This window comes from Amblyomma maculatum, chromosome 8 (genome assembly GCF_055883805.1).
Source record: "Amblyomma maculatum isolate TAMU_Amacu chromosome 8, ASM5588380v1, whole genome shotgun sequence".
NCBI lineage: Eukaryota > Metazoa > Arthropoda > Arachnida > Ixodida > Ixodidae > Amblyomma > Amblyomma maculatum.
In genome coordinates, this window is record NC_139351.1 from 66735757 (window position 1) to 66756427 (window position 20671).

The 20671-nt window shown below is 46.7% G+C and overlaps 2 protein-coding genes and 1 pseudogene across 10 annotated transcripts in view; 1 reads left to right on the forward strand and 2 right to left on the reverse strand.

Moving 5' to 3' along the window:
• The window catches only part of LOC146181356 (lysine-specific demethylase 4A-like), an 81995-nt gene extending 62108 nt beyond the window's left edge, over nt 1-19887 (forward strand). For 8 of the 9 annotated variants that reach the window (XM_084576397.1, XM_084576402.1, XM_084576400.1 and 5 more), the window contains 2 exons: nt 4908-4996; nt 15698-19887. In XM_084576397.1, the coding sequence (XP_084432523.1) occupies nt 4908-4996; nt 15698-15995 (387 nt within the window). In that variant the 3' untranslated portion in view covers nt 15996-19887. Of the gene's footprint in view, nt 1-4907; nt 5001-15697 lie in introns of all 9 variants that reach the window. The other variant, XM_084576403.1, reaches the window with a different exon arrangement.
• Nucleotides 58-3269, reverse strand: LOC146181358 (uncharacterized). Its single transcript, XM_084577718.1, has one exon. The coding sequence runs from the start codon at nt 2773-2775 to the stop codon at nt 364-366; it is 2412 nt and encodes an 803-aa protein (XP_084433844.1). The 5' UTR covers nt 2776-3269; the 3' UTR covers nt 58-363.
• Nucleotides 9510-11341, reverse strand: LOC146181359 (uncharacterized; annotated as a pseudogene).
• Nucleotides 19888-20671: the final 784 nt, after the last annotated feature.

A 20671-nucleotide genomic window follows, 5' to 3' on the forward strand; every position in this document is an offset into this window, starting at 1 on the left:
CAGCAAAATGGGCTACGGGTCTGTAAATGTTCTTAATAGTTGCTAAGAAGTGTGGTCTAGGTCAAGATTCTCCTTAAATTTTTTTAAACTTCTCTGCTCTTTTCCTAAATGACTTATTATACATCTTCTCTTTATGTTTAGAAGGTATCATGCTCTAATTACTGTGTAATAAAAAAATGGTGAGCCTAAATAGCAAATCTGAGACTGTCTTGATGTAAAGCACATTTCAGCAATTACAACAAGACAAACGGGATAAAAATCCATGCACCCATTGCGATGCTGCGCTTTCCACAAGCAAGGTGGTAAGTTCAAAACGAAGTTTTCAGAAAACAAGCTCGAAAGTTCCAAACTGGCACACACTGTCTAAAATGCTCCTGCACTGTAAAATTTCATGTCTCTGGCAGCAGGCAATTTCTTAGACTTTTGTCCTTTCAAAAGATGGGCTTTGTGCGCCTTCTTAATGCGCTGAGAGTCTTTCTCGGCGGCCCGCTGAAGAGAAAGGGCTCCAGGGCGCAGGCCCAATGTCGTGCACAGGTTTGAATATGCTCTCAGATTGCCTGAGTTGTACTTCAAAATCGTGTCGTGCACTGCTGTTTCCACAGCGAACAGTGAGGCATGCTGGTCTTTCGATAATAGTGACCAAATCACTGAATGGAGGCTCTCAGCCGCATTTTGAGTTTTGCCTCCCCTGCACCGGGCCAGCAACTGAGGGTCTGAGAGGCGCTGGTACACTGGCAGAAGTGCTTCAGCGACCTTCGGTGATAACTTGTACTTGTGAGGGGGTGGTGGTTGTCCTTCTGCCTCTGCTGATCGATGTTTGCACCAGCTGAGGGGGCCAGGGGGACACAGCTCATGATGGGGCTCACCATCCGTCGACGTCACATGATAATAGGTCGACATTACTGCCCTTTGCATTTCTTCAACTTCTGAGTGGTTCCGCAGAGCGAGGCCATAGTAGTCAGTCAATTTTTTCATCAGCTGCTGTGTCAGGCCCCCCTTTCCACCTAGTGGCTCTCCTTTTTTAGCCTTGCTGACCAGGGAGCGAAGTGCAGCACCCATCCGTTTTTTCACGTGATTTATGCAGTCCTCTTTGGAGAGCTGCACAAAACCATAAACTTCTTCGTCACACAGAGTGCGGAACATGCGGCTGTCCCCATCACAGACTATGTTTGTGTACCGGAGATCATTCTTGCTCAAAGAGCGCCTGAACAGCTGCAGTGCAGCCTCCACCTCCATTCGTCCAGAATTCACATCAGTGTTTTTCTGGCACTGGTGCTGTTGCTTCCACTCAGCATAAGTGGGGTCACTTTCAGCTGGCTGTCTGCTGCACCCAAGGCAGAAGTTCGAGAGAACCACACAGTCTAACACAAGCCCTGTATGAAACTCAATTACACAGCCTACGCCAGTGTGAGAACTGTGGCCACGTGTCAGCCACGTACCATCGTACACGACTGTAATATTCTTCGAAAAGGTAGTTTCCATTTCTGTGTACACCTTTCTCACTGCCTCTACAGCATCTGCAAAGATGTTGTTTGCAGCTGCTTCTGCAGCAGGTTTGAAAGTTTTTTTTAGATGCTCCTCATATGTTTTGTGGTGTAATCCTCTATGTGAAACATTCATGGTGGCCCAGAAGTCATTGAGAGCAGTTGGTCCCTTACCAATGCTCTTTATCGCTTGAATTGATCTGATGTTGATATCAAAGGCTCTAGAACCACTCTGCCTTTGTGAAGACCATTCAGATTGGAGGGCACCACAGGAAATACACGAAAGTACCATCTTCACAGCTAGCCCTAATTTAGTTTCCCGATGCACTGTTAGGCCAGGCTGATGACAAATTGGGCAAAGCATGGAACTAATCAGCGAGTTCAAGGCTGCTACTTGCACAAGCATAAATTCCTCTTCTGGAGGTGCGGAAATGGCATCTTCTCTTGAGTCAGTCAGCGCAAACTTGCGCTCCGTAGCTGAAACCGCGCGAAGCGATTTGCAAACACTCGATGCTTGCACCTTTGCCGTTTCCGCGGACACAAATCGTGTTCTGAGGTGAGCTTGAATAGTGCGACGTTCACTGGATGAATATTCGTCACTGCGATGATCGGCCACCGGCGCGTCCGCGAAAGCGAGCGCGCGCCCGCGAACACCGTAACTCGTCGATGGCATAGGATTGCCTTCACTCGCGGTTGTCGGCTGTGGACACATTTTAGAGTTGAAAAACACATCGCGGAAACGTGTCTCCACTGTGCAGTCAGGCGGTGATGACTGTTGCAAGACCACTTCGCTCGACGAGCTTGTGCCGGGACGCTCGCATACGGTGACATTCACTGGCGTGTCGATCCTCACTGGCGAATTAACGTTGCGCCCACGGCTCAACGGCGAGAAATCGTGGCCCGTCTCACCTTCGCTGGCTGGTGCCTCACCCGACGAACTTGCAGTGGCACGTCCGTGCACGGCGAGACGCACGTGTGCGGCGACGCTCACTGGCATGGCGATCGTCGCTGGTGAAGTAACATTGCACCCGTGCCTCGACAGCGCAGCACGTTGTTCGTTGTTCTCACAATCGCTGGCTGGTGCCCGACTCGGCATGAGATCGCACAGCACATTGGGAGAGAGATCGCGTAGCACGTTGGGCGCGTACTCCGCCGATTCCGAACGGACGCTCGGCTCGGTAGAACCACCTGTTGATGATCGCCGCTTCTTCCTTGCTGTAACAGGCTTGCGTTTTCGCTTCCCGTAAGCATGCTTTGTCCGGAACTTCTTTTCGAACGTTCGCTGATCCATTGCACGTGGTCGAAGACTTGAAACGCAAGAAAAAGAATTGCTTTCCAGCGGCGGACAAAGCAGACGCTCCTTGCGCTGGCTGCCATTATTGCCGCGGCATCAGCCAATGAGGAGGCGCCTAGCAACACGTCGCGGCGCAGAGCCAATCGGGGCGCGGTATTCATTGGCTGCTTCGTGCTGCCGTCCTGCGGATATTCCTTTTTTGTGCGCTTGCTAGCTGGCGGAGAAGGGAGGGAGGGGTTGGGACAAAGAGCTGAAGAGTCGGGCTTTCCAACGATGCCAAAATGGCGGCGCTCCGTGGCGGGAAAGTCAAGCAGTCATGCCGTGAACTTGGCAGCTTTTTCGCGGTTCGGGAAGAATATCTCGACGCCGGCACCGATAAATATATTTATTTAGACTACTTAGAGTTTGTTTTTTGGTGAAATATTTCAGGACAACATAGAAATAATGTTGTAGATTCCGAAAAGCGCACTTTTCAAAAATCGATTTTTTTCGCGATTTTCGCGATCTGATCCCCGCATCCCCCCTTAATCACCCTTGTCACTAGCCTGCCGGCCACTCAGTTGTAAAATGCTAAATATTGCCTAGATTAAAAAAGTAGTTCCTACGTTGTTGTGTTCCTTATACTGCATGCTACCTAGCCATGTGTTAATAATAGCTTTGTGGTGAGTGAACGTTCCTCTATTGTTTCTGTAAACAATGCTGTGAAAAAGTGAAATATTGTGATAACTAACTGACATATCAGAAGAGTAATTACATATTAGAAACCAGCATAGAAAACTGTCCAAGACTGTGCTTTTTGACTTCATAGAGCCTAAAAATACAGAAAATATGTTCCCGAGAGCCCTATCCAGCCTTAAAGTATGCAAGCCTGAAAAAAGCATGCATGCGTATATGTTGCAATAAAAGCTTTACAGCCATCCCACGGAGAAAGGGAAGCAGTCCCCAACCAGAATGTCTGAATGGTTACAGTGGTAAACTACCTTCATCGGTGTGTTTTCCTGAAGAGAAATACTGCTAGGAATAGTTCGAGTCGGTCGTCATGGGACTGTAACGTTTGCAGGCAAGGACACACGCACAACTGCATTGATCAGCACAGTTGTGTGTGTGCCCTTGTCTGCGAGCGCTTGTGGTTCCTCTGTTCTGAAGCGCCATCAACCCAATTTCAGCTTCAATATGTTTGTGGGCAAAGCAAACTATACCGGCTTTTAAAGAGGGCCATGAGCCGTATTTTTCTCTGGCAGGTTCTAGGAAGTACTTGATGTGGCACCGTCATTTAGAAGGGACCATATCACCTTCATTTAGAAGGGACCAAAAGAGGAATTGAACCCAGGACCCTTCAGACATGCTACCCCTAGGCCAGGCAGGCACACTATTTGGCTTTTTGGAGTGGGGCATTGTATATATATTGCGCGGTCTTTCAACGACTGCATGCTAATGAGTACTTATGAGATAAGAGGCAGAGCTTAAGCGATTGATGATTAAGGCAGTCAGACGTTGAAATAGCCGGGAGAGGTAATGGCGACGTCCAAATGGGGTCACGGACTTCGGGTGGCATAGGTCTAACTTCCGCTGGCGGGAAATTTGAAACGGGTGAACGCGAGCGAGCAGGAAAGGGCGTGATTTGCATGCACAAATGGGTGGGAGTGGTTAGAAAGTGTGTAAAGGGAGGTAATCCACCAACTGCAGTCTGAAAAATTCCGAAAGCGCTGCAATATCTGCAGCGCAGAAATGCGAAAGCCTGAGCGTTGCTGCTGCATGGGTACATCGCGCGGCACTTGTCAAACACTACCGTTGAATGCATCAAAGTCCACCGGTGTTGTATAATTGGCTTTCAGGAAAGGTAATGCGCAGTATCTGTCACTCGCGGTATCCCGCTGACGCATCTCTCGCACGACACAGCAATGTTCAGGCTTCCACATTTCTCCAGAGCTGATGCTGCGATTTTCTCGGAAATTGGAATGTTTTTTTTTTTTTTTTCTGAAGCAGGGCTGTTTGCTAAGATTTTCAGTGATGCAACTGATGTGCATTTCAAGAGAATCGGAGCGCGATTGTGTTGTTGCCCCCTTTTATATTTCTTGTCTTTCCTTTTTTTCTATGCTGACGGTTGTGCCATATTGCTCTTTTACCAGGTGGTGTTTGAGGACGAATCCGAGCGCAACGCCAAGCGTGAGGACATCTACGCCGAGGGAGAGGAGCTCCCGAAGCGGGTCAAGTCTAGGTTGGTACGTACTTGGGCTGCGGAACGCTACCCCACCACTGAGGCTATGCCCCCCGCCACCACCATTACTCCTTCCTCTGTTCTCCCTTCACGCGTGCTGCAACCGCTCACTGGGGTGGGGTCCACCTTCTCGGGTTTCTGTGGGGAAGGGCTTGCGGTGCCTGCGTTTTTTGGCTTTGCTTCAGCGTGCCAGGTGCGCTTGCAGGGGGCAGAAATGCTGGAAGGGAAGCTGATGGCATTAGGTTTTTTCTTCCAAACAACCACTACTGCTTTCAAGCAACCATTACACTCTAGAAAGTAATTAACAATTACCCCCGAAGTGTTTCTTACCCCTTGGGTAGCGTTCTGAACTGCTTTTAGAGCCAGAATCATCTCTTTAAAAGTCTTTCCCTTGAGCCTGAACTTTGATGCTCCGTGAGGTGAACAGTTTGGGAATAGGCTAATGTGCGGCCTGTTCGTTCTAGGGGCAGAAACACATCTGGTGAGGATTGCAGGGGGCTGGGGGTTCATCTTTCGCGCCAACGAGGAGGAAGAATGAACAGTACCTGAAAGGCAGCAGCCCAGCACATTAAAAATAGTCAAAACAAATGTTTTTTTTTCTCATAGTATTTTTTTAGCACAATCTTCAATCTCTCAAGAAGTTATTCCTGAAGTATTTGTGTCTTCTGATGCATATTTATCGAGATATTAGCAATCAAAGTCTGTGATGGGACTGTGCTGGCTCATAAAAATTCCTCCGGAATCGCAAATTTCAACGTCGCGCGCAGCGATAACTGCTCAGCGCAGTGCGGCCATTTTAGTCTCCTTTGAAAGCTGCACTCTTCTACATCATATTTTTAGTAGGAGAATTTTTTCTGACAGCAACCATGGCCTTCGAAAAAGAAAAAAAAAAACTAAATAAACGCACAGCATTGCTGCTTTCGCATCATGTGAGGCGAACGCAGATTCCCGATCGGATGTTGGAAGCGTCATCTGCCAGACAAAAGCATGTTGGTCAGCATCTTGGTGCGTCGCTCACATAGCTGCCAATTGCTGCATAACGTGACTTTCTCATTCTCGCTGCGATCGCTGGTGGACTTCGAAAGTTCCGGATCGTGCATTGTTTCGGTAGGAAACGAAAAGGGCAACCTTGAAAGTGTGGCGAGCTACCCGATAAGCCAGCGACAGCAACGAACGCTCTAGATCGCGTAGCTGCGGCAGATACGAACAGATGTGCCGCGAGCACTGCACCTGTTAACGTGGGACAAACAGTGCGTGTCGTCATTCTCGTGAAGAGATAGTGGCCAGTGACGTGGGACAAACGGTGTGCATTGACACGGCATTTCGTTCTCGCGACGAGATTGCAGCACCTGAACGCTGGGCAAACGAGGAACAGCACCGGGTGTCTTCAGTGTCTGCAACTCACCGGAAAGCACTCTCTTTTGACTTCGTTCGCAACTGAAGCTCCGCACGGCGCGACCAATGGAGCAGAGTTCATTGTTCTGAATCTGTCCGAGGTGAACGTTCTGCTTCAGCAGCACATGCGGTGCAAGGTGTGTGACAGCCCTGTGGACATTTCGAAGAAAGGGCGACAAAATGGAATTGCAGTGAATCTTGTTATGAGCTGTGATGTCTGCAGAGAACTTGGAGCCAGATGGAGTTCACTAAGGGCCGGTGATAATACAACCTGTAATCCTTTTGAGGTGAATTTGCTTGCAACTCTTGCTGTTACGAACACTGGTAACAGCCAGCCTGTGCTGAACGATGTCTTTTCTGCATTAAATATCTCCCACCGTGGCATGCACAAAAAGACCTACCGGGACTATGTAAAAAAAACCTTAATGCTGCTGCTGTGAAAGCAGCTGCATTTGTGACAGGGAAGTGCACGGTAGCAGTGAAGTCACCCTGCTCAAATCTGCTGTTCTCAAATCCAGGCAATATCACAGTTTCTTTTGACAGAACTTGGTTGGTCGCGTTATTCACCAGGATATGTACTTGACATGATGCTATCAAAATTTTGCTTTGGATGCCGGCTCAGCCCCAAAGAAGATGACTAGCACACCAAGAATGGTTAGCTAGCCACATCTGCCAAAAGATACTTATGCAAAGCCTGGCCAAATGAAGGTGGAAGCTGCCAAGATTCTCGGCCGGTCAGTCAAAAAAATCGTGGGCGTTTAAGCATGGCTTGAACTTAGTGATAGAGTGAGAGCTGTGAGTGTTGCAGCGAATTTTTCTGCGGACACCTGGATTTTATGTGCCGCCGTCACAACGTTCAAGCGAGCCTTCTGTCCTAGCAACTCGCTGTTGTCGTTTGCCTCTACTTTTACTTTTTAAGGTGAAAGCCTTTAATGGCTCATATTGTCGTGAATACAGTGTGTTCCGCTTTTGCGGTGGCTGTCGCGTATCGTTTCTTGGCGCGCGTTTGGGATTGCAAATGGCAGAAACGCTAGACAAGATGAGACTTCTCAGGCTTTTGCCTTTCACTACTTTAGTCGCTAAAATCCCTCATATTTTTTCTTTTTCTCCTTCTTCTACTTCTTTTTCTTCTTTTTTGCTCTTCCAACTCCTGGCCCAGCTCTCTGTCTACACCACGTGACAGTTGCTAGGCAACGGTAAAGAAAAATGTTTCTGAAGCCCTGTCCCCCCTTAAGCGCGACGGCAACGCAACGCACAAGCATGGAGGAAATGGGCGTGGCATTATTTTCGCAGTAGAGGTGTCAGCCGCTGCACAAAGGACGTTAGGGGTTTTGCAACTGGGTCATCTTTCAGAAACGTTTTTTACCACTCATTTTCGCCCTAGATTTTATTGAGTAGCCTTGAAAAAGTCAAATTGGTAGAGATGCTGAATTTTTTCTAATGTATTTGCGTTTTTTTTTTTTGTTTTTTTTTTTTAATTATGCTTAAGACATTAGTAAACGGGGATCACAGCATGAAAGTCATCTACAATCCGGGAATAATTTCTTGCTGAATTTATTCCGACACACAGCTTTAGTTTCGGTTTCAAGTTGCTGAATGATGTTTCCAACGTCGCAAGTGAGTATGAGATCTTGCAAGTCCCACGAAAATTGCAGGATAATAGCCCTTTTCCTAGTTGCTGTCATTCCAGCTTCTGGACCAGCTTAGTTATTATACAGTGAAAGCTCGTTAATTCGAACCTCGATAATTCGAACAACACTACTTGGTCCAGCCCAAGCTCCATAGAGATCTGTGTATAAAAAAGCTCGTTAATTCGAACGCGAGTCGGTTCCGCTATGAATAATTCAAACTACACGCCGCCGCTTCTGGGAGGCTTGGCGCACATCAAGTAGAAAAAAAAGAAGTAAAAAAACACCTCTACAATCGGAAGGCATAATTAAAGGCTGCGCACGTCCAAAACGGGGACAGAAGATGGAACCAGGTGGGTACTTGAATGGCGCCATGACCGGCGTGGCGGCCGGCGGTGTTGGAGGGAGGGGATGGCGGCCGCGGCAAGGTCAGTGCATGGCTGCGGCAGTGGCTGCCTGCTCTCTCTTCTGCGCAACCACCGTAGCTCGCAACTAAATAATCATTAATTCCAACCTTGTTAATTTGAAAATAGGGATAGCTTATGTGAAATAAAGCTACAAAGCAGCAAATGTATTGCAGCTTTTGCATGCGTGACATAATCTCATGCTTGTGACGTTGAATGCTCATTCGGCAACCTGATATTGCATTCAAACTCTAGAGAAAAAAAAATTCAAATGCAAATTATTTATTGAACACTGCCAAATCCATTCCATGCGGTGATCAGTGTTTACTAATGTCATACGCATGGCTCTAAAACAAAATTTCACTAGCAGAAATTTTATATTTCAGCCTCTTGAACAAAATGTGGGAGAAGGCTGGTTTAAAATTCATGCATTAAGGGGAGACGCTCCTCGAAAAAACTTTTTTTTTAATAATGAAGTCAGAAGGCTGAAATTCACACAGCTGGTATAAATTGAGCTCCTGTTTCTATATATGTAATCAGTTTTTTGATAGCTATAGTAGTTCAATTTATATGCTCTATGAAATTTATAATTATCACCTTTCTTGTGCACACAATTTTTGTTAGTAATTATTATGACAGAGCATTTTAAAATACCCTGTGTAGTTCATTACAAGCCACAGAGTGTTGAAATCTAGGTGAAATAATTTTTATCTGCATCTTTTTTAACAAAATAATTTTTTGAAATTGGGGTGTCATTTTCTTTTGTTAGTCAGTACTTTGTTATGAAATTATAATAAATATATGATGAGACTAGATATATAAACAAGATTTCAGCACTCTATACACTCCAAGGAACATCTGTGCAAAATTTCATTGTGATCCAAGAACTACAAGAGGAAAAAATTGTGTGCACAAACTTCAAAAATGGGCAAAAACACCAATTTGAGAAAAACGAAATTGAAAGTTTATTTGCATGTGAATGCCAAAGTTCTCGCTCATATCACTACAAACTTGGTGCAAATGTAGCTCAAAGTGTTCACTACTGCACTAAAACACTAGAATTCCCCTGCTGCATATGTTTTGCCCTCACGGTTCTTGCGAAGTGAGTCCTCCGTACGGGCTCGCTTCACCTGGCTGCGGCGATGAGACTGCGCTTCAGCAGTCAGCTTGGTTGACATCTTCTTGATCCTTTTGTCGCTTTCCAAGCTGAGTCTAATCAGCTGCTTTGAAGGGAGGACACCCAGTTCTTCCAGCACTTTTTCAAAGCTGGAGTGACCCCTATTAAACCACAGCACTGCAATGGCGGTGGCAGTCTCCACTGCAGTCCGTGAGGCAAACCGAGTCTTTGGACACAACATCCAAATCTTGCTGTTCAGGGATTCAGCAGCATTCTGAGTTTTCCCTTGCAAACAGCGGGCAAGCAGCTTGGCATCTGTCAAACGTTTGTAAATTGGCAGCACTGCCTTTCCTTGCGCTTTGGTCAGGAGAGGGGTGTGGTTTGGAGCTGGTTCTCCCAGAGCTTGGGCTCTCTTTTGTTTGCACCACGACTCATTCCCATCAGGGCAAAACTTGTGGCTGTTCGCTTCATTGGTGGAGCACGAATGGAAGTAAGATGCCCAGATTGCACAGAACATGTCCCTTACATTGCCCCGGTTGCTTGTTATTGCGATTTTATAATAGTTTTGTAGCATTTGAATTGACTTGTCAGTGAGCTTCTGTCCACGTGGGAGTGGCGTCTTCAGCTTTCTTAGGGCGGTACCAAGACGTTTGGCAACGTGGTTGGTACAGTCTTCTTTGGTAACTTCCTTCGACCCATAAACCTGCGCTTCACAGACTGCAGCATATGCCTTGCTGTCGCCGTCACTAAGGAATGTCGTAAACTGCATGTTGTACGACTGCGTCCTGCTCCAGATGCGTAGCGCTGCTTCACTTTCCATTGCATGTGACGTGCAGTCCACATTTTTTTCACACACAGGAGAATGGAATGCACGCCATACTTCCTCCTCTTCATCATCAAGTACTTTGTGGCTGCTACAACCTTGACAGTAGTTTGTCAGCACCTCAAAATCTAGGCAGAGGCCAGTGTCCACAGAAATGGCAGTGCCAACACCATTGTGGCTCTTGTGGCCGCGCTTCTGCCAGGTCCCGTCAAACATTACAGCAACGTCAGTGTGGTCAGCTTGCAATGCAGTAATTCGCCTCGCTTCTGCAAGATTGTCGGAGGCTGCTTTGGTGGCTGCAATATGCACTTTCTTCGCAATGTTGTGGAATGTCTTGTGGTGCAGTGGCTTTGCTAACCCAAGAATGCCACAAAACCTCGTCAGTTGGTCGTGTCCGACACCAATCGAACGCGCACCAAGCACCGCTTTCACATTGATCGCGAAGCTATCACGGTGGCTTCCACTGGACCGCTCCGCGTCGCAGCCTTCACGGCCGTCGGCATCGGTGCGTTGCGACGTATACACAGCCGAAACTACTGTTGCCGGGCATGCACCATTCGTACACCTGAGCTCCAGGAGAGAAGCGAGGCCCTTGCGCTTGTTCACGACCTCTACCACCGCGAGTTCGGACTTCCCGCACGTTCCGCACAGGGCACCGCGCACGAGTCGGGTCAGCTCTTCAAGTTCGCAGATAACGACGCTTGCGCCGCTTCTGCTGCCGGTGGTGGTGGTGCTGCCGGCTCTCTCTCCATCCTGGAACGCTGCCAACTTCCTCTCCGACGCGCTCACGAAATCGAAAGCGTCAGTTATGAAATCGGACGCCGCGCTGCAAGACGGGCTGCCGTTCTGCTGGCGTAGGGGGCTTGCAACGTCCGCCGCGTTCGTGGCTCTCTTACGCTTCTGTTTGCGCTTCCCCCTGTACGGGCACGCAGTCCGGTTCTTGCGGAGACGAAAGTTGCGTTTCTTCTCGTCGTTCATTACGGGAAACTTCCGATAAGAAAAACGAACGCAGGCTAGTCCTAAGAGGCGATGCGATGCGAGCGGATACGAAACTGCTGGGATGGCTCCACTGCACGGCGGCAGCCAATGGCGGTCTCGGGTTCGCGTCACGTGACGGAAAACACGCTCAGAAGACCGCGGGAAAAACATTTTTTTTTTTTATATTTTCCCGTGCAGATACGAAACTGATGGATGTACCAGTCGAAAGAAGAAGGCTTTGGCCACATTTTGCAAATGGCCGCAATGGCGGCAAGCGCCGACGCGCTGAGCGGCGGCAGCTCAAAGATGGCCAAAATTTGGCAGCACTCACGATTTTTTCGGTCACCGCGAGTCATTTGGACGCGTTTTTAACTAATTTCTCGTACAAATTTAGTTTTCATATTTCGCTGCATGAAAGTAGGATGTTCAAAGATGATAGTGCAAGCAAAAACAGAAAATCGAAAAATTTCGAAATATTGCCGATTTTTCGACCCGCGTCTCCCCTTAAAATGTGCTATAGCTCTTTTTATTCCACAAAACATATTTTCAATAAGGAACTTCTGCCATACAGTTTTGGTTGACATGTGTAGGCTGAGAAGATAATTTTATGCAAGTAATCTAAAAACTAAGGAATTTAAAAAAAAAAAAAAATCTTGACTGACAGTGTGGTCCCAGGAGTGCAACACAAAATAGGGTCAAAATAGATAACTGTTTTCAGAAATCTCTTGAACAAGGGAGAATCTAATTAATAAAACAATGGTATGGAGGTCGAAAGCATTGTTCACGTTAAGAGATCATAAGGATGATCATGTAACCTCAGAGGTTTTGCAGCATGGCTGGCCACACCGGTAATAGCCAGGCTGCAAATTAGGCACAATAAGTGTGTTAGGCTTCCATGTTCCTACATGACTAGCAAATGGGAGTACAGTCGCCGACCGTTTTTTCGGACTTGAAGGGACCCGAAAAATGGTCCGAATAATCGAACAGTCCGAAAAATCCGTGAAGCACAAAAAATCACTTTATTCAGAGGAAATCGGCTTAAAAAAGTCGCCGATTTTACCTTGCGGCAAATTTCTTTTGCTGGCGACGATTTGCGCTTGTATTTGCGCCAAAGTTGTCGTTTCGCTGTACACGCTAGACAGCAAGTTCACAGCGTTCGTAATTTGTGCAAGGGATGGCTGTGGTAGGCCGCCCGAGTCGTCGTCGGAGTCAGACTCGTCTTCAGGTTGAAGAACCTGGCGTACAAGTTCGTCGTCCGTGAGGTCCGCACACATATCGAGGCCGTCGTCCACTTCAACAAACTCGCGGAACGTGGAGCCCGTTGGAATGTCCATTCCGTTCCCGCGAAGGTCAACGATGAGGTCTTCGCCACTGTCTGCAGTCAAATCCTCAGAATCGTTGCAGTCTTCTACGTCATCGACTTCATCGGCGGAGAATCCAGCGTGCCTGAAGCAATTAGCAATTGTTTCCGCTCTCACTGCCTTCCACTCGTCAGCCAGCATGCTAACCGCCGCAAAAAGATCCGTGGCGTACTTTCCGTGGCGCAATCACAAAACGGCCAAAGGATTGACGGCGCGCCACTCTGTTGACGCGGTCGGAGAAACTCGTGTGACAACACGGCGGACGTATGAGACAAAGCACAAAGAGATAGCTGCCCGCGTCAGCGTTGGCGACAAAAGCAGGTTGACGGCGATGACAATCCGACTGCCACCTCGAAGTGGCAGAGATTGCAGGGGCCTCTCCTGGCAAAAATGGGGCACCGAAACCATGTCAAGCCAATCCAACTGCAGAGCCAATCCACCTCAATCCAAGATGGCGCTTGTTGCGCCGGCGAAAAGCCGATAAGATGGCAGATTTTGGCCTGCAGGGGACTGAAATTAGTCCGAAAAATCGAACTTTCGGACTTTTAAAGTCCGAAATATCCGTCGCGAATATGTATGCGCTTCTATGGGGTGACTGACGGTGCCTCACTGAAGTCCGAAATATCCTACAAGTCCGAATTATTGGAGTCCGAATTACCCGTCGGCTACTGTACTTGACTTTTTACTCTACAGTCAGGTTTGTTAAATGTGATGCAACTAAATGATTTCTTCATTTTTGTGTAGCATGTATATTTGGTCACTTATTCAATGCTCATATTGTATTTTTAGGGGCACCTCTGGAAAATGTAATCGATGCAGCTTTCAAATTTCGTTCAATTTCTTGTCGGAGAGCGAGGCCTGATAAGTTGAATGTCAGCCTTAAAGTATTATTCAGCGCCTCGTTTAAAATGTTGTACATTGTGTAGTAACTGCAATTTATGATACAGGTGACCGCAAGGCTGTATTCGTCGTCATGCTGCCGCCGTTGCTTGTAATGTGTGCTATTAGCACAGCTGTGGGGCAACCGCATTCCGTTTTCACAAAGGCTGCGCGCTTCTGTTTGGTACCGTCAACTTCGTGACGCACTTTTCTGCCTCTCAAGACTTGCAATGTCGGCTGCAATAACTGCATGCGCAAGCATCCGCCGCTACATTCCGATGAGGGAAAAATTTCACACCTCGCTGTGCAGAGTAAGTTATGGGTTTTTTTTTTTTTTTTTTTTTTTTTTTTTTTTTTTTTTTTTTTTTTTTTTAAAGCACTCAAGTAGTTGTGGTGGGAATGCCAACACTGTGTCGCATACTTTTTCCATTTTATTCCGTGACTTTTGGTATGATTGACTGGTGATAAGGGGCGTCACAAATCTACTCTCTGCGCCCATGGAAAATGCTGAGGGTGGGGCTCTGACTGGATCGCCGGGGTCGTGCGGAATGGCTATCCAGCACTTCACTGCTCTTGTATCATTATCGAAAGTGTTGCCATCTCCCTGACTTCCGGTCGCCCGATTGGTGGAAGCGCCAGAACCGGAAGAGGTGTGCAAACAAACTAACATTTGGTTTTGGCATTTCCACCAAGATGACTCGAGGCCAAAGAGATGGCAACACTTTTGATGACGACGCAGACTCGGAATACGGGCCCAGGATAGGCTCACAGTATGGCAATCCAGCAGTAGGTTAGGTCAGGTTAGGTTAAGTACGCTGACTTGCCCTAGGGGCTCAGACTGTGGCCTGTGGGGTGGCTGAGGTTGGTTTTACGACCAGTCTCTGGCGTCGGCTCGCACACGCGAGAGCACAGAATGCATGATGCCACGTGCACATACATTGCTTGCAGCATCTGTATCTTTTTGTCCCCTGCACCAGTTCCTTTGGGTCTGAGAGATATCTTGTGGGCGTTTGGGAGCACTTGGCCTCTTGCCATGCTGGGCACAGTGGGGTGGCTTCTTTTTGGGGCTGCACTCGGTGGTGGCAGGGAATGGCGCACTCTTTGCCCTGAGGTGCGTCTTAACATTGGCGCCCTATTGGGGGCTGCCGAAGTGGTGGGGTGTTCCGTGTGTTATTCTTCGCGTGTGCTTGCATGCATTGTTGTTTCAGGAGGTAGCGCATGTGCTGTTTTGCAGAAGGTTTTTTTCTGTTTGCTATAAGCTTTAGTTGACTTGATAATTCAAACTCGAAGGGGAGGGACAGTGTGTGCCAATTGTTCAGAACTTCTTTTGATGTCTGCAGATGTAGGGTAAACTGTCAGTTGTCCAAATTGTTAAAGTGCACTGCTTTTTTTTTTTTTCTTGCACTGTGACTCATGAGGGACTTAATATTGAAGCTGATGATCTGGACAAAATGGTTCATGCTTGTTTGTATCCTTAGTCATGTTTAGTTTAAACGTGCTGCTGCCACTGCAGTGTGTTGAGGGTAATGTCATGAAATGTGCATTGGTGCTTTGCTGGCATCCTGGCAGCAGTTTAAAGGGATACTGAAAATGAGCAATGCCATCACGCCTTTTTTTTTTTTTTTTTTCCAAAATAAAATACAGTAAAATTGTAAACTAGAGAGCTAGTGTGGCATGAAGCCCAGATGTATGCTCAGCGTGGATGTGCTTATGCTACCAGTTGGTACATGATGCTTTTGAATAAGCGCAAAATTCTGGCTAGCTGAGTTTACTTGTTCGAAAAAACATATTGAAGATTGAATACGAGTCGATGTTCTGGCCACGTTTTAACTCGAAAACAATTTTTTACGAGGGGCATGCAGTTCACGGAAATTGGGGTCCCAACAATAATTACGCCTTTTACACTGTCAGTAAGGGGGTGTGATGTAGCTAGCAATACATATTATTTTTGTTGGTCGCTTAAAAAGTCCACTCTGGGGGCTATGTTTTTGCTGGAGCAGAATGGGTCCAAAATGATTGACAGTGCCACTAGTTGAGCACCATGGAAGGTATTTTTTTTCCGATTGACCCAACCTGCTCTCTCGCACGACACCATGGCCAACGCCCGCCCTTGCAGTCTGAAGCGACAGAGATGCAGCACACCGACCTCTTTCAAGAACAGCCGGTGGAAGGTCGTCGCCGCCGGGCCTTCAACGTCCGCTACAACGACGACGACATCCTGCTTCTCTGAGGATGGTGGTGGTAGCAGCAGTTCCTCACCGTCCTCCGCTGCCTCACCCGAGCGGCAGCCCCTGCGCTGCCCTCCCCTCTACCTACGAAGGGAGAGCCCACCGCCCGAGCCCACAACATTGTCACCGCCGCCAATACCCGCCCTCGCCATGGCGCTTGTCCCAGAGCTGGCTTCGTGCCGGTGATGACAGGTGCTGCCTCGTCCATCTGCGCCGGAAGGGGGCACAGATTGCCGTGGGGACGAGTGTGAATCGGAATGTATGTGTGTGTGTTGTGCGTGCGGACTTGCAAAACGGGAATGTAGGTTGCAGTGTGGTGCTGGACTTCAAAAGAATAGCTTGACACTGCTGTTTCTCGGCAGCGAAAGAAGGCAGCGCATCGTGGCTTCCCGGGGCACGTGTGCAATTTGGCGCTCGTGCCAGGACTGCTGCACCATGTGGAAAGCCAAACTCTGAACGCGCAAGCGCCTCCTCTACCTACCCCCACTTTTGCAACTTGTACAGTGCGCAGCTTGCTGCCTGCCACACGTGCGGCGACTGTCTGCAATATTGAATGTGGTGTGTTTGTTGTACAAATTGGACTGTTTCGCAAACCTAGTGTAGGCTGGACTGGAAGTCCCCTTTCAGTGTGCCAATCTGCGTAAACAACCTGACATTGAATGCCTGGGCACGAACAAAGGCACAGGCAGCATTAAGGGCAATAGGGAAAAAATGCTCCGTGGTCGGAATGGTTGCCTCTACTAGCTAGGGCAGTTATATTTTTGGCCACCAGGTGTGTCTCCAACATAAGCGGCTCCAGGTTGTGCAAAGTATTGTCACACTGCACTGTAGAACCGGCTTCCAGCTCCTCATACCTGCTCTGAGGTTTGTTTGTGTGACCCTTTGCCATTGCCAGCAGCATCATGTAGAGTGTATCGCATGGAATTATCGCATTTCCTCTTTTAGTGACCAATGACCTGGGGGCTATGATGTAATTGAGGTGCAAACAAAGGAATACAGTTCTTCACTCTGTGCGGCAAGATTATTGACTAGAAGTGAGAGATCTTTGTTCAGCTGTTCTGAATTCCTTTTTTCTTTTTATTATTGGCTTATCAAATCAACCTGCTAATGCATTTCTATTTAGTTGGCTGTACAGTCTGTCAAGAATGTACGACCCAAGGGGTTCATTTCTAAGCACTCTAACTAGGGTTCTGGAAGCAATACTGCAATATATAGGTAATCATAGAAAAGAGAGAGGGCTAGATTTATCGTCTGTGAGGTTTCGAACATGGCAGATGCGTAATCAGCCCCGTTACGGGACTCGGAAGCAAAAGCCCTGGGCCGTATATTTTTGACAAAGACTGCCTTTTTGACGTATGGCAATCGAGGATATCTGTGTACAGCGCTTATTTTGATGAACCACCATAAAATTCGAGAATATGAACAAGAGCCACTGGTCATTTTTGTTGTAGCAAGGAAGTGTGACATAATTTAATTCCTCGCTCACTCAAAATGCTTTGTAATATAGCAGAATCTGTTCCCGCAATGTCATTGTCTGCAGCATAACTTTTTCATTTGAGAACAAAGGAGGTTGGGTGCCCTCGCCTTGCAACAGAAGTGTCACAAGTTGGTGTTCTCGTTGGAAAAGTCTGAAGCAGTTGTAGTTTCTATTCCGGTTTGCTTGCCTTCCTTTGTAAGCTGCCCTTGGATGTCTGGAGTTAGATGTTTTAAAAATCATGACCTGTTCTGTTAGCCAAGAGCTCGCAGTACAGTGAGACCATGATCAGGTTTCTGGCCGCTCGTAAATGAAGTTTGAGGCCTTCATGTTGCACGATACACCATTGCCTGCTTGAACTCTCAAATGTGGAGGAGTGTGGCCCGGTGAGGTTACTTTGATGCCTAGATGTTGCCAGAACAAGAAGTTTAGCGAGTTGACGACCATGTCGCATGACCTTACAGCGTAATGTTGCACGTGTCGTCAGCTTTTGCTGTACCGTTTGCAGCGTCAAATTGGAGCATCGGGCTGTCACATCTTGGGAATCGCCTGTCAGGTTGCAACATGTTGATACTCACGGGCTGTGGAAGTTGCATGCGAATTTTCTCAACTGAAAAATAGTTAAGGTTTAAATGTCAAATTATATTTTGTTTGGAGGTGGAGAGAGTAGATTATTTACCTTTTTTGTTGAATTGAGATATTCGGAGCTCATTTCATTGCAAGATTAATTTTGCACAAGGATGGCCGAGTACTAATTACCAGCGCTCATTAAATTTCAGTTGAGACCACCCGCACCTTATTGCAGTGGTTTTCAAGCCACGTCCAGGCCAATGCGATGATGTGTCATGTAGAATGTAATTTAGGGGACGACGAATGCCGACAGAGCAGCCATTCTTAGAGTTGGCAAGTTGTCTTTGCTTCATTGTGTTGGTTTCCTTTGGCTTCGTCAGTTGTTGATCTCACCAGAACCCTAGCGGGCATAACTGGCACTAGAGGCCAGTCGGTTTTTTTGATGTTTCTTCTCTCTCTCTCTCTCTTTTTTGTCACTTTCTCAGCTAAATTGTCCAGCGTCAGAATCTTGTGCTAACCTACCTAGGGTTAGTCGTAACACAGTACCATATTTTCTTGTCATATATATATTTAGCTGTGCTTCCCACAGCATTGAGCTCTTGTCTGCAAAAGAATGCAGTCTTGCTGCGAAACCTGTGAATTTTCATTCTTTGTGTGTACGTGTGTGATTTAGGTCGTCCTAAGAAGGGATTTTAGAATGAAATTTTGTGGCGCATTTTTTTCCCTTCAGAATGGTGCGAAGGCCAGGAAACATAACTCATCATACGAAATTTGCCTGCAACCAGTCAGTAACTTATTATAGTATTAAATTATTTTCTCATAGTTTTGGGGTTTAGAACTAAGCATCCGGACAGTGGTTTTTGGTTCGTTGAAGGGATTTAATGTCCTAAAGCGAGATCGACTGTAGGAGCCTATAGTAGAAGGCTCTGGAAATTTCGACCACCTGTTTGACCACACGTTTCACGTGACCAGAAGCATATGTTAGGCATTAGCTTTTAGGTCATTTGGGCAGGCTAGCAAATCGAAGCATTAAAGCGGTGTCAATATTTCAGTTTTCATACTCCCCACATCTCCAATTAGTAGCATCAGAAAGCAGTTTTGCACCAAATTTAATGACTTGTGCATAATTTAAATGAAGGAACTCGAGGCAGAGACTTGCTATGCCTAAAGAAACAGCAGAAAATTCAAGTGCAACTTTTTTCTTTTTTCAAACTGGATTCAAGCAGCGGTTCACTCAAAATCGCCCACTCAGTTTTCTGTGTACTGATTGTGCTCTATATTTTTTCTTTTGTATTTGTTCTATCTGGCCTCGCAGCGTATTCTTGTCTCGTCCGTTCTTCTTCAGCCATCCTAGAAGACTGTCCAAGTTGAATCCCAGGGAGCACATTTTTAAGCCTTCTAAAAGGTACAATGCATGTCTAGCTCTTATTTGGTGCTGAATCAATTACTTGGCTTTTTAACCCTTACTTTTCTTGCACACTGCCCCTATTCATCTGCATTGCCTTGTGGATGGGCATGCGTGCATGAAACTTTCAAATTTTGTATTGTTAGATGGGTTCTATGTTCTTCATGTGTTGTGGATTTGAGGTTTTTTTTTGTTTGTTTGTTTTTTCACTAACTAAATGATTGTTAGTGTGTTCAGAGAGTTCCGCCTTTATTGAAGTTCTGGTCTGTGTATTCCCGAGCGAGGTATTTACACTGTGGTCAACAAGCAGGAAGCACCTGTATAAAAGCATATCTCGCATACTGTTATTACAGAGAATCCTTTTCATGGGCCATTTTTATGGCAAAGGCCATGTTTCATTGCAAAGCAGTGCATTCACATTTCATCAGATGCTATGGTATTGCATAAAGTACATTTTATTGTTTGTGCAGCAGTGTTCATGTCTAGTGTTCCACATCTGACATTTCTAGGATTTGCAGTGAATACCCATGTTATCACAACTCTTGAGAAAGTGTTTATTTATAAGCATCCACCCACTCTAGCCTGTATCACTGCTTGCCAGCCGAATAAAAGTCTTATTGTACATAGCATTGCTTTTTGCATTTTTCAGTGGCCTTTTGCAACTAATGGCGGAATCAGATCACCCAGTGAATATAGCTTGTAAAAACAATTAGCGAAGCAGTGACAGTGAAAGCAAGCCAATAGAGACGGGGCAACTCCAGAAAGAGAAGCACGACTCGCAGTATCGGGGAACGACCCAATAAACGAAGGTGTGCAAAATGCACTGCTGAAGCCATTGCCTTGCCTGAGCTTTACTGCTTCCTATCGGACTTCCCATGCATAATTCACATCAACTGAACTTTGGGGCTGTATTACGCGGTTGTCTGAGGAAATATGAGCAGTCAAAAATTGTCAATCGAAAATGTATATGCTGTTTTAAGCTATTGACATATGAGTGCACACGAGCTAGCTGTTCGCGAACATCATGTACATCAGAGGCATGTTGCGTCCATAAATGCACCATGGTCGTAATTTGTTCGGTTATCTTGCGTGTGCATAAAGCCCGCTCTGTACCGTAGGAACGCATGCCTACTTAGTTTTCGTCAGTCATACATTTTCTTGAATAACTTTTAAACGTAATTGATCCAGCAATACCCATTCCGCATTTCTACGCGCTTGCCGAATGCTATGAAAAAGAGGGAGCGGGGGGGTAAACATGGCTTGAGCCTACTGCGCAAAAGCTGTGCACGTAGCCGCGACATCCCCTTTAACACCTCTATGTCAATTGGCAATCTTTTTCATATTTTCTTTAAAAAGTGAGCGATACTTTCTCCAATATTCTAGTGGAAGCAATCTAAAAACGCAGTGCGAGTA

Coding starts and splice junctions, on each gene's coding strand:
- LOC146181358 (XM_084577718.1), bottom strand. CDS start 2,775: ATGGATCAGCGAACGTTCGAAAAGAAGTTCCGGACAAAGCATGCTTAC.